Source organism: Ziziphus jujuba, chromosome 3, assembly GCF_031755915.1.
Source record: "Ziziphus jujuba cultivar Dongzao chromosome 3, ASM3175591v1".
Taxonomy (NCBI): domain Eukaryota; kingdom Viridiplantae; phylum Streptophyta; class Magnoliopsida; order Rosales; family Rhamnaceae; genus Ziziphus; species Ziziphus jujuba.
Genome location: NC_083381.1, coordinates 3,880,721 through 3,895,069, shown reverse-complemented (window position 1 = coordinate 3,895,069; position 14,349 = coordinate 3,880,721). Strand labels below are relative to the sequence as shown.

The window sequence follows — 14,349 nt, the reverse complement described above, 5'->3', positions numbered from 1 at the left end:
ATACACGTTCTGCATCTTATAGAGAAAAAAAAAAAAACTCATTCCTAGTTAAATTAGGTTTTCCTAGTTTTTACCGTATTTTTGCTTCCTAGTTTGTTGGTTGTTTTTCATCATTATTCTTGTTAATTTTGGTTTTTGTTGATTTTTCTTTGCTGTTTTACTCTTAAATATTTGTGTTCATATATTCAAAAAAAAAAAGAGAGGGTTTGCGGCAACATATACAAATTTACAGAAAAAAAAAAAGAAATTACAAATTTGCATTTTGTTGTTGGCGGCCTCGAGTTTGGTGATTATTTGGTGTTGGAATTGCAATTTTGGTGTTGATTCTTGCTCTGATGTTGTCTTATGTTCTGTGAGTAAAAAAAAAAAAAGAAAAAAAAAAGAAAAGCCGAAGTTAAAAAATAAATAAATAATAATCGATTTGTTGAATTTGGTGTTGAAATTTGTTGCTGGAAATTTCTTGGAGCTACTAAATTGTTGATTATTTATTCAATATTTGGAGTTGATGGAGAATCATTTTTGTTCCTAGATATTTGAATTTTGGGTGCTTAAATTATTTGGATTAAAATTAGTTAAAGGATTTGATACAAAACTTGAATTACAAGAACAACAAGCAGCACTATTCTTTAATTTTGTTCAAATTGATTCTTATTCGTGTTTAAAATTATTTTTCTAAACTTTTATTCTTGAATCCTTAATTTCTTACCATCTGGTCTAGTTCTTATTGATTCCGAAATTTTCCTTGTTAATTTGCCTTATTTTGCCTAGGAAAGCCGAAAACTAGGTTTCGTCAATTCATTCGGTATTGCTTGCTTTTGTTACTGTTTTGTTGATAAGTTAAACTAAAACATACTTGTGATCTAATTTCTGCTTTGTGAGTGTTTTAATTAGAACTTTGAGATAATTCTTTGAGTGGAAAAAGGCAAGAGTATGTGAGCTTAAAATAAGGTAAAAGCCGAAACTAGTGTAAAAACACGAGTGTCGAGATCTTGATTGAGTGAACCACATGAGGGAGTGATTTTTGGTGAGAATTTATTTTATTTTACATTATTTATACTAACATGGCAGATTCAAGGTTGAGGAAAGGAGATCTCCCACTAAGAATTAATGAAGAAGAATCCGTAGGATTCCATGGTGATTCCCGAGCTACGGGAAGTGGTGAACAAACGGACATGAGGGCTATCTCGGAACAATTGCAGTGGATAAATGCTCAATTTGACCACATAAATCCAAGGATAGATAGAATAGAAACGTCTCATGGTGGACTGAATTTAAGGCAAGAGTTCCATGGAGATTGAGGTCGAGGTCGAGGATGCCGTGGACGACCTAGAGAGGAGTTTAAAGAGGGAAACTTTGGAGATGATTTCGAGGAAGGAATGGATGAAATGTTTGCTATCCAAGAGAGGCTAGGCCACGGGAGGTATAGGAGAGAGGAGGCAGATTATGATCTTGGCAACATCAAGGTAAATATTCCACCTTTCATAGGAAAAAGTGACCTGGAGGCTTACTTGGAATGGGAGGAGCGTATGTAGATGATTTTTATTATCACAACTATTTGAAGGCCAAGAAAGTTAAGTTGGCAGCAATGGAGTTTGGACATTCTATCTAAGCACCAAAGAATGAGGTAAAATCTGATCTTAAATATTCAAGATCTAAAGAAATTATTTGTTTTCAGTGCCAAGGATGAGGACACATTGCTAGCTAATGCCCGAATAGAAGAATCATGGTGTTAAAGGGTAATGGTGAGCTAGAATCGGAAAGTGAATAAAGTGAGTGTGAAAACAAACAAGGAAAGGAAGAACTTGAAGATGAAGCCGAGACACTACATGCACCCAAATCTAAATTAAACTTGGTTTCTAGGAGAGTGCTAGCTGTATATAAGGATGATTCATGCATTATCCTACTAACAAACATTTCGGTACAGTAAAGAGAGTACTAAGATATATTAAAGGGACTTTAGACTATGGCTTATAGTATGTCCAAGGAAAATAGCCTGTGTTAGTGGGATAATGTGACAGTGATTGGAGTGGTTCTGTGGATGACATGAGGAGTACATTTGGGTATGCTTTCAGCTTTGGAAGTGGAGTGTTCTTATGGGCTTCAGTCAAGAAAAATTGTGTTGCAATTTCCATTGCTGAGGCAAAATACATTAGTGCCTCAGAAGCAACTTCACAAGCAATTTGGCTTCATTTTATGCTTGAGGATTTTGATGAAATGCAGGTTGAAGTCACTCCTCCGCATTATGATAATATTTCAGCTATTGCCATCACCAAGAATCCAGTGTTTCATTAAAAAGCTAAGCATATTAACAGGAGGTATCATTTTATCAAAGAGGTTTTACAATATGGAGTTGTTCATTTGACATATTATGCTTCTAAAGAACAAATTGCAGACATATTTATGAAGTCTTTGCCAAATGATCAATTTAATTACTTGAGAGAGAAGCTTGGAGTTATTTCAGCACAGAGCTTACAGAGGAGTGTTAAAGTATAACCTTTTGTGCTGATGAGGAGACAGGCATTGAGGTGGATAAATGGAGTTGCATAGGTGTATTCCACCTTGGCTTACATGCCAGGTGTCATAAAACAGCAAGAACCTGAGAATTATGCTTTATAACGGAATTTTTAATCATTGCCTTTATGATGTGAGAATTGATATATACTGTTATATTGAAAAATGCAATACAAGCTGAGCTCACATTTTTCTCTCTTCTAACTTTTCTCTCGAACTTTCATCATCTTCTTTACAAATACATAAAAATACACAAAGCTTTGTAGCTCCATTAAAAATTATTGACCACTACTTATTCAATTCCTATTCTCCATCACCTTGTTAGCAAAGTTTCTTGGCTACAGGATCTAGTGGTTGTTCAATATCTAGTTCAATGGATTTTTGTTTCTTGTTAGCTGCCTTTGTTGCAACCTTATTGATGGGCTTATCCGCAATTAGTTGTATTTGAGATTCTTGATCCCATCACTTACAAGGAACAAAAATAAAAATAAAAATAAAATAAAATAAAAAGCACACTTTATGTTAGTATATATGCCTAGAAACCAATCACACATACAATGGATATAGCATGGTGATCCAATGTCACTGGTGTAACAACATGTCCGTGAAATAGTAAACTATAATTTGCTATATAAAGAACCTTGCAAAAAAAGGTTAAGCATCTCTTAAGGTTATAAGATCAAACAACATTTACTTTTAAAAACAACTCCTGGAACAAAAAAATATTGCTCCATTGATAATGATAGAATATAATTATGAAGCTGAAAACTTAAAGAACATATGAAATAATATCCATAGGTTAACAAAACAATTTAAACTTTCTAAAGATGAAAACTAAACTCCATGACTGGTTAATCAATCAAGGAAAATAATATAATGAATGTTTTCCACGTGAATAATGAGCAGAAATTTTACTTTTGAAAAAATATCACATGAGCATGATTAAGCTACAAATAATACCAGAGCAGGTTCATCTTCTCCCATGACTCCTTCACATGATTTTCGTCCACATCTTCATCATCCCATCTGTTTCTGGGTTGCTCTTTAAAAAGAAAATGTGGAACTTGCCTCTGAAATAAATATGTTCCTTGGTAACAGATTTAAATACAAAACAGAAAGACAAACTTCATGCCAGCTATATATAAAAAGGCTAATTGCATCTTCTTGAAAGATATCAGAAATAGTTTTGGATATAGGCTATGGGTAACGAATAGAGGATCTCATGTTGAGATAATTATTGGCCCATTTAAACAAAAACTAACACTTAAGAAACTGGCTAAACACTAAAGAAGACATCATATTAATATAAATCACTGACCAAATTTAGTGGACCAAAATTGATGTTTTATCATGTAAAACCATATGACAATTAAATACACAAATTGTACAAGTCAAAATTCTCTTGCCTAAATAATGGGATGCAAACAGCATATATAAGAAAGAGAACTATGACCCTGGTTCTTCATCTGAACCCATTACTCTAACTGAACTAGCTGTTGTACAATGTAAATAAATATTATGCCATTAAGAGAAGTTAACATTAGCAAAGATCAAATTTTAAAGTATTCAAACATGTAGCAAATCCCTTATGAAAGCTATGATCTTAGGAGTGACTTAATTATAACTTAAATAACACAGTATTAGAAGTTATTGAAGCAAGTTCAGTTCCCGCACCTTAGAATGCTGCTCTCTGAATTGCTTTGCATTCAATTTATGTAACCTTTGTGCTCTTACAGAAGGACATGGTAGCATGAACATCTTCCATTCATTTGAAGAATAAGCTCCCACTGGAAGAAGCTAGTAACTCAACAGAAATCCTCATAAGAACAAACTCCATCTTTGAAATGATGGAAACAATTTGTGTCTCTCACAGAAATTTCTCTTCCTTCAAAATTAGAGATGAATTTTATAACCACATGGCAATCACAACAGATTCTAAGGTTCTTAATTACTCTTAAAGGGTACCCTGGAAGTGTCAGGTCCATCCAAGATCCTTCGCGGGAAGCCTTCACAAGCCCTGATCCTAAAGAAACCCTATCAGACTCTCCAATGAATTGGGCTACATCTCCTCTAAGGATTGGACTTACCATAAAATTCCATGCACAAAAAACACACTTCTAAAATATGATCTTATCCCCCCCACCTTAACTACAATTTATTTTCGCAAATTTCAGCACTTCATAAAAAAAAAATAAACAGAGAATCAGTGCAATATCAAATAAATAAATACCCAATGTAGCATACAGAGCAATTTAAAGTTACAAATAGGTATCAAATTTAATATAACAAAATATAAAAAGAAATATTATAGATAGGAAGGAAAAGAAAAAAACAAAAGAACTGCTCGAAAGACAGCAACGAACTAAGGAGTCAAACTCACCCCGGACGGTCAATGTCTACCAAACCTGAGCCTAGAGGAACGGACTTAAAAACGTGAGATGCTGATTATCTTAGTGAGTGACCATAACTACTACATAAATAATAGTAATAACAACATAAAATAAAATTAATTAATTAATAATAAATAAAGACATAATTATATATTGTAAATAAGTAAAATTACATTTTTTCTTAAAACCCTCATGATTCACTCAATTAGAAAGGTTCCCCTTTTAAAACAATTTTTCCAAAATCCATTATTTTTTAACCCCAAAATTCAAAAAATAATTAATTAAGGGAAATGCAATTAAAATATCATAAATTGAAAATGTAAAATTTATATTGAAAAATAAAATCAATAACAATCATTAAATTGTAAATAAAATGTCATAAATTGGAATAAAATTAAAATCGCAATGAAAATTTATATTAAAGAAATTTTGAAATAAAAAGAAAACTAATTGCATATATATATATATATATATATATTATAAAATGTAGAATAATTAAATTAATGAAATAATAATAATAATAATAATAAAAGAAAATATTTTAATGGATTTTAAGATTCAAATTGAATGGAAATTAAAATGCAATAAAATTCATAAAAAATATATTTTTTTTATTTAAAATGCTAATTTACTCCAAATAAATGAAAAAAACATGGTGAAATCAATTTTAAATCTAAATACCTTTTAAATCATTTTTATTTGAAAACCATGTAGGAAAACATCCTGATGCACCACACTATATACCAGTGATGCCAGGTGGTACTCAGCATCCCAAGCACCACTCTGACAGGGAGGTTAAGAGAGAACCTATATCCAGTCGCCTTGGCATCCCAATGGCACTGATGCTATCAAAAGTCAACCTGGCCATGAAGGAAGGTGGTTGATGCTCACTCTACATTATACCTGTCGACCCTCAGATCTGTGACTCTCATAGGAAGACCCTAAAAACCTATGCGCTAATTATATATACTGTATAGAACTCCAGTACTATATAGTGCATCTAAAACCAATAAAATCATATATTTTTCAAATATCGAAATCTCATAAATACCACTGGATTAAATACCTCTTTTCAAATCCATAATCCACATTTCCTTTGAACCATCATCATAAATCCATCACTTTAAATCCATCCATGTAAATCCATCAATTTTACCACAGTTAAATACAATCCACAAATATTTAAATGCATAACTATATATTTTTAACATAATAATTTAAAACAAATATTTTCCTCAAGTCTTCAAAATTCAATATATTTGAAATTGCATTAAAATCGCATAAAAATCCACAAATACTTAAATTCACATGAATGCATTTTTATTAAACATAATAAATCCGCTAATAAATTCAACAACAATATAGCAATAACTTTAAAACATAAATTTCTTTAGAACCCAAAATATAATTTGATGCAACACATATATTCAAATCACCATAATTTGGTCTCAGAAATTTAAAAAACAATTTTTTTTAATAATTAAACACAAAATATATTTTTCAAAAAATCAAATAATATAATATATCTATAATTTCACTGCCCCAAAATAATTTTGAAGGAGGATTACTCACCTCAAACAAGTGAATCAATTAAGATCCTCAACGGCATTGGTCCCACGACCCATACGTGCACCTAAATATCAATGTTACACAAAACTGATTAAGTTAATATTCTAATCCAGTATAATACAAACTGGTACCTGGGGGAGCTAACACAAATGTTGGCCAAATTTTACAAATAACATACCGAAACGAAGCTCATGAAGCAAGGATTACGGATTGAGGCTTACCTTCCCGAGATCGGACTTGTGGTGGTTGGAATCTCACCGAAAAGGTTCTAAACTTAGTGTCCTCCAATCTCACAATCCGCCAAGAATTGAGGGAAAATGATCTTGAATTTGGATTCAGGGAGGTTGAATTAGAGGGAAAGGGTAGATGGGGTCATCAGAAATTCACCGAAACCAAATTTCCCGGTGCGTCACCGTGTCCACCAGAAAAACTCATCGCCAGTGGCTTGTCCGGTGGCCAACGGCCATGATTTTTGGTAGGGAGGTAGATCAGAGGATGGGTAAGACAATAGGATTGGCGATCTCAAGAATCGGTGGCTAATTTGGAAAAAAATGGCTAGAAAAGGAAACAGCTCCGTCACCGGAAGAACAGTCGATCTAGGCGCATGGGTGGCTAGTTGGCAGTGAAATTTGGGTGGTAGGCCGGTCTTCAGAAGGGCTTGCCAGAGGTCTAGCATGTGTAAGAGTTGGGTGGCCAGAAAAATGGGCAATAGTGGTTGGTCGAGTCTCACCCTTTCTCCTCTTTCTCACTCTTCTTCTTTCTTCTCTCTCTTGCCACCACCTCTCATTTCCATCCCATTAAAACGCCACCCATGGGTGCCATTGTGCACTCACAGGTTGGTAGACAAATGACACTTGGCACAGTATCGGTGGGCACTGTGCACATGTTTTACACACATTCACGATTACACATAAAATAATATTGTCTTTGAAAAACTTTACACGTCCATAACTTTTTAACCAAATGTCCAAATTAGGCGTACTGCTAGTGTATATGATACGAACTTAGGTCGATTTGCTCCTAAACCCGTATTATATTAGTCCGGACCACAATTAAGTTCAGGTTCTAATGGTCACCTTAACCCCTAATCAACTTGTGATTTGAAACCTTGGTATATGATGAAGACGCCACAATAGGTAATGGATGTCCTATTGATAAGTCAAACTAAAACACTTGATCTCTATTAAATGTTTTAGGTGTTCAAAGAGAACAAGAGAATTCTTCTCACAAATAATTTTTTAATAGAATCCCAAGCTCCTTCTCACTGAAAAATAAGTCCTTCAATAGGCTAAGGCTTACAAAACAAAAACCCTAAATCACATTAGGAAAACTAGCCATAGGTTTAGGAAACATGATGTGGCTGAATTTCCTTTACTTTCCTAAACTAAATTGGATTAATTAATTCCTTTATTTTTAGAATAGGAATTAATTAATTTTACTACTAAAATGAGGGTCCATTTGGTATAGTTGATGAAAGTAGAGTTTTAGTCTGTAGAGCTTTCTATAATAGATCTTTTTGAAAACGAATTTTTATTAAAAAGCTAATAAGTGTTTAGTTGTAAATAAAAAAACTGCATTAAATGCTCATTAAGCTGTATTAAATGCTTATTAAATTTCCATATAAGGTTAAAAAAAAAAAAAAAAGCTTTTTAAGAGAAGCTCAAAATTTGGGCTTCTCTAAAACAGCTTAAAAAAGCTTATTTTTTTGTCAATAAGTACTTATTGATTTTGCCAAACACCTTTATTTTTTGATAAAAGAGCTTTTGGCCCTCAAGTGGAGCTTTTAAGCAAAAAAAAACCCTGCCAAACAGAGTCTACTAAAATTCTAACTTTTCTAAAGTGATTTGTCCAACAATAAATAAATAAAAATAAAAAATAAAAACTATTTCCTAAAACGAAAGGTCAAGGTTCAAATTAGGAAACTAGTTGACTAGTTTTACAAATAAGCTATCTTTGTCCAATCACCAATTAATTTAGGCTCCAAATCAGCTTCAATATGCCATGTAGAAAGCCAAATAGGATTAATATTGGTTCCGATACGTTGCCTTTGTTAGAATAAGAAAAACTTGCTTGAACAACAAGAAACATCAATCCTAGCGCCAAAATGGTGCATTTTTGGCCAAAGTGTAGGGTTATGCGCACATACCTCATTTAAATAGCTTAGCTTTGGCCTTAACATGATTCCATGGCCTCATGATGATCTCAATCTCATTCATATTCTAACAAACTAATTTTCTTTCTTCCTGGAACTCATAGATGCTCCAAAACAACTTGCCGGATCCATATCTGCTTTCATAACTTGGATGCATAAGACAGGCTTTGGTTCTTCGTGTATTGTCATACCCTTTTGAATTTGAGTCACACCTTGTTTGAAGCTAACCAAGTTGTCCTTAAATCTTTTAGCTTGTGCCCTCGTGATTGGCTCCATCTTCATTTGTACAGGATCAGCATCCCAACGAGTACCCAGTTGTACGGGTACGGGCGGACTCTCATTATTATGAACTCGTATCGATGAGTACTGTACAACCACACATGAGTCAAAGAGTAAAATTTTACAAAAATAAAAAGTCAAACACGGCACCTTCGGATAATTCGGACAGCAAATTGTTTCGCTCATAACTTCCAAGCTATTGCTCCATTCTCAATGTGCTACTAGTCTACGAACTCAGGTCAATGTGTACTCTATAATGGTGCCTCGGTCAACATGAAAGTCTCTCCAAAGTAAAAAGTCAAAAATTTGACCCCATTTGATCAACAATGATCAAATCCGGTCGAACTCGATCACGTGAAAAAATTTCTGTTGTGCTTTAGGATGGGGTATTATAGGAGGAGTGTTTAGAAGCCCAAATGCTACAACCAACTTCTCACTATGTCCACACAAAATATCAGCCTTGTCCTGCACATCTACATCTTGTCCTATTTAATGGGTTTATCTTAAATAATCAAAAATTTGTTTATTGGCTCATGCCTTATCTGAATGTAAGCATTGTTTTGCTGTGCATTTATCTAAAATGGGGCCTACTTTAGATCAATTATAGATGGAATAAAACGCCTCAAATACTGTTGTTTTGACTTAATCTTGAAGTCCAATTATAAATATTTTAAATGGGACCCACTTAAGACCAATTAGAAATATTGTTGCAAAAACGGTTACTTAATATATTTACTTATTAATTAATCTCTTTCATTCCATGAATCTCGGCCAACAAGTGCGATCCATAGATCTCTAGTTATTTGGCCACTCAGAACCTTTGCTAAAAAAAAAAAGAGCACAAAAAAAAAAAAAAAAAAAGGAAAGACCTTATTCGTCTCCCACTTCTTCTTCCTCATCTAATTCTAAATCTCCAAAAAAGTATGATGTGTTCTTAAGTTTCCGTGGCGAAGACACTCGCAACAACTTCACATCGTTCCTTCTCCGTGAGTTGAAGGAAAAGGGAATTCATGATACCTTCATAGACGATAAACTCAAAAGTGGAAAAGATATTTCCGAACTGTTTAAAAAAATAGAAGAGTCAAGTTGTTCAATTATCGTTCTCTCAAAAAACTATGCTAATTCAACATGGTGCTTGAAAGAACTTGTCAAGATTCTTGATTGCAGGAACATCATGGAGCATATTGTTTTACCGATTTTTTTCCTTGTGGGACCAACTGATGTGAAAAACAAGACTGGAGCATTTGGAGAAGCATTTATGAAGCACAAACAAGATTTTAGGAATAAAAAGGAGAAAGCAAAAATATTGACCGAAAATGAAAGAGAAAATATCGAGAAAGAGCTTAAAAGTTAGGAAGATGCGTTAGCACAAGTCGGCGGAATTTCTGGATTCCCTTTGACTGAAAGGTAAAGTATCTCTTTTTCTTTTTCTTTCTTAAATTTTTCATAAAAATAACTCTTCCTTTTTTAATTGTATTTTTTGAAACAATCTTATAGATCTTGATTTATGATGGAATTTATTTGTGGGTATTTTGATTTAGGTAATAAAGGGAAATAGAAATGAGTTAAATTATTTGAATAAAAAGTAAGATACTCTTGGTGAAGAAAGGAAAATAGATTAAAGCAATTCTTTTTTTTTTTTTTTAATGTAATTGTTATATATGTTGTGGAAGCAATAGCTGCCTATTTATACAAATATAAAATCGATTTATTAACCGACTAAAATTATTCATAAATGTTTTAGGAAGTGAAGTTGCATAAATATTTCTATCAATTTCTATGAAATACTTGTTGTCTAAGTGGTTCTAGAAACAAGTATTTATTTATTTTTAATATCTCTTCAGAAATGTACAGCATTAATGGCAATAATTTACTTTAATTCTTACACGGATATTTGCGAATCTCTTAACTAAATTTTGTTTCTGGCCAGCTTTAACTAAAACTAAAAATGCATAAATGTTAGATCTGGTTGTATCTACTTTTTTTTTTTTTTTTCTCCTAGATCTGGATGGCATTTGAGTGAAAGTTGAAAGAATAATATTAAAATAGTCACCTTCTTGATTATTGCCTATTAATTTTTATTTCGTTTTTTGTGAGTAAAATTTAAACAGATATATCTGGATAAATTTGCTTTACCACATGTTTTGTATGCAGGTGGCTTTCATTTGAAATAATGAAAAAAAAATATTATTATGTGATGTGGTTGTAAAATGGAGATAAATTTGTATATGTCTCTTTGGTATTTTTCAAATGGATCATAGTCTATTTAAAAAAAAAAAAAAAGACCATGCCAATATACATATTAATTAAAACCACAATCTAACAAGTATTGAAATGAGAATTTAGGGGACTAGTCATATTATTTAGTATAAGATTTGGGAATTGTAAATTTGGGATCTTTAGGGTGCCTTTTGTAACATTTTTTTTCTTAACTACTTCTCAGTATACAAATTAAAAATGGCTTAAAACATGTCAAATCCAATATTTGAGATATAAATTTTGGAAAAAAAAAAAAACAATCAGATAAAACTTTAAAAATATAGACAACTCTTGAAATTGTTTCAATCATTTTATGCATATAAAAATCAGTTGTTAATTCTTTAAAGGGCCAAGATTAAAAATGCAATAGCAGCCTATATGAGTGTGGTGAATTAACAGTACGTATATTCTCTAATCCATGATCATATACTAAAATTCTCTTGCTAGTCTTTTTAGACCATGTATGCGCTTATTAGTGCTTATAGGTTGTTACTAGAATTTTAACTTTAGTCAAGGATCGTGCAAGTCTATATATATATATATATATTTTAGTCATACTCCATATAAATACATATATATTTTATGAGTCAAATTATATTTTGTTGAACTTATAAATTTAACATCATGACCTTTGATATAAACTTTTGGACTATTATTTCAAAGGTTAAGACTTAAAAGAAAAAAAAAAAATATGTTAATGACCTATTTAGATCATGTGAATTATTGAAATCCAATCTAGACAAAGTAGCTCTAGTAATACATTTTTATATCTCAACCCTGAAGCGATCTGAGAATTGATAAAATATATATCTATATTTAATAACATAGTTTTAATATTACAGTTTTAATATTAAGACAATCTAATGTGAACGTGACCGATATATTGTACTACATAACAGTTTCTGATCGATATGGTACACACTAAACTACAATATTAAGGTTACCTTTTAAAAATTTTTATATAAAAAATATTCAATACCTCTGATGCTACATTCTATTTTTCTTTGAATTATGAAGGATAATGAAGCAAAATTTATCGATGAGTTAGCTTTAAGGTATCAAAAGAATATGTTTTTTTACCAAACATTTCTAAGGGCCTAGTTGGAATGCTTTTACGCATGGAGAAGATGATTTCATATGTTTATAAGATAATATTATATTTTAAAATCTCAACCATTCAAATGATTTAAGAGTTGATTAAAAACAAGTTAGAGCGGTTTTAACATTAAGATGACCTGGTGTGTGCCTAATCGCCGATTGTCTTTCAAAGTTATAGCAGTTTTAACATTAATTTCAAAGTTCATATTTTGGACAACACATTCTACATAATTGTCTATAACTGATACGGTACACACTAAAAACACAATATCAATTAAATATTTAATACATTTATTGTTACATGGTACTTGCTAACTCACCACAGTTGTATTTTTATGAAGGGATAATCAAGCAGAATTTATCGATGAATTTGTTCTAAAGGTATCAAAAGAATATGTTGGTTCTCCAGATATAATTTTTGATGGCCTATTTGGAATGCATTCACGCATGGAGAAGCTGAAATCATATGTTTATAAATCAAAGAGTGGTGCTGAGTTTATTGGAATATGTGGGATGGGTGGTATAGGCAAAACAGAAATTGCCAGAACTTTTTATGCATTGGAGACTTCTCAATTTGAAAGTATTAGCTTTCTTGAAAATGTTAAAGGAAATGATCTAAAGTCCCTGAAAGAACAGCTTGTTTCAGATACTTTGAGGAAAGAATGCATAACCTACCGTGGAACTATAAGAAATAGATTATGTCGTAAAAAGGTTCTCATCGTTATTGATGATGTAGATCGTCTAGACCACCTAGAAACTCTGGCTGGGAAACGCGATTGGTTTGGTTCAGGGAGTAGATGCCATGGGTGCTTGTCGATTCTGAGAGATGCCCTGCCTCAATTGGCTGCCAATTTTCGTTATAGAAGCCCATATTTACAGTTTTCTGGTTTCAAAAAGGTCTGCAGAGTAGCCTGCCACCAACAGCAAAAGACGTCAGCAGCAACACAGTTACCACTTAGAAAGAGAGCTTCATGAACAAAAGGACACTACAACATATAATATGCAAGGGAAAGAAATACAAACTATATATTCTTTGATGAGCAAATCAACAGAATGTAAACAGATTCAATTTAGGTATTGCTAATAATGGTCCAAAACAAATTCATGAACATCTTTTTTAGTACAATATGTGTTACTTCCTCTTAGCTAACAACAGTTTGGTTTCAAATCCACATGATCAATAAAGCCAAAGCATGTATAAGGAGCATGGATGCAAAGAAATCACTATTAGGATAGATTGCATCTAATATTTTTGAATACTAAATTAATTTTCTCATGGTAGTGAAGCTAGTTTGGAATAAATTCTCACTCAGATCATTCATAAAAAATAACGATCAAAATAAATTTAAAACATAAATTCACAACCAATTTAGTTTGAAAAACCTAAACATGATATCAGACAACGTATTTTGGTTTCTTTAACCGTTAATCAGTTGATAGATTGATGAGCGTGGTTATGTCACCAAATCTATCTGGTAACTATGGGTTTCCAATCAGCCTGTACAAATAGTTTGCAAAGATAAGAAAGAAAAGCTGAAGACGGAAGTACATATCCATACATGAAAGAAAATACATCAACCATAAATAATCCAAAAGCAAAATCAAAAGCAAATAAAAGAAACAATTTTGGAACTTAAAATGTTTAGTATATTCCTTTGAGGACATGGTGCTGATAGCTCATAAAACAGATTCAACATGTCCTGTGGTGCAAGAGGGCCTTTTAGTACAAGGGAACAATAGGTTAGGCAACGGTGAAAAATAATTCAGCCACTTGATCCCAAAGAACGAGGACAACAGTTAAATATCAATTAACTGTTGTCTTACCTTGTGCAAGACCAAGTCACTAACCAACTCTGCACACCTTCCATTAGAAAATTATGAAACAAGTCCTTTATTGAAATTTCCTTAAAAAAAGAAAAAAAAAAAGAAAATAGGTATGTATTTTCTATGATAAGTAGTCACAAAGGCAGATAGGAAAGCAATGAATAAAGTGTCAGCATGAACCCAAGAAGTTTCTTAATTGAACCATGCCACCATAAATGTGTGTGGCATTGGGGGATTTAATCAGGTTTCTAAGATTAAAAAATATCG

General features: G+C 32.3%; 1 protein-coding gene across 2 annotated transcripts; it reads left to right on the top strand.

Annotated features, from left to right (window-relative positions):
* The first annotated feature begins 9,675 nt into the window (after window positions 1-9,675).
* LOC132803215 (disease resistance protein Roq1-like) lies at window positions 9,676-13,452 on the top strand. Of its 2 annotated transcripts, none has more exons than XM_060815546.1 (2): window positions 9,676-10,308; window positions 12,584-13,452. In XM_060815546.1, the coding sequence occupies exon 2, from the start codon at window positions 12,694-12,696 to the stop codon at window positions 13,231-13,233; it is 540 nt and encodes a 179-aa protein (XP_060671529.1). In that variant the 5' UTR covers window positions 9,676-10,308; window positions 12,584-12,693; the 3' UTR covers window positions 13,234-13,452. The 2 variants fall into 2 exon arrangements, with proteins under 2 accessions (XP_060671529.1, XP_060671528.1); XM_060815545.1 differs by having other exon boundaries at window positions 12,600-13,451.
* Window positions 13,453-14,349: the final 897 nt, after the last annotated feature.

Bases quoted from the DNA above. Each gene is read 5' to 3' on its own strand.
- LOC132803215 (XM_060815546.1), top strand. From the start codon at position 12,694: ATGCATTCACGCATGGAGAAGCTGAAATCATATGTTTATAAATCAAAG.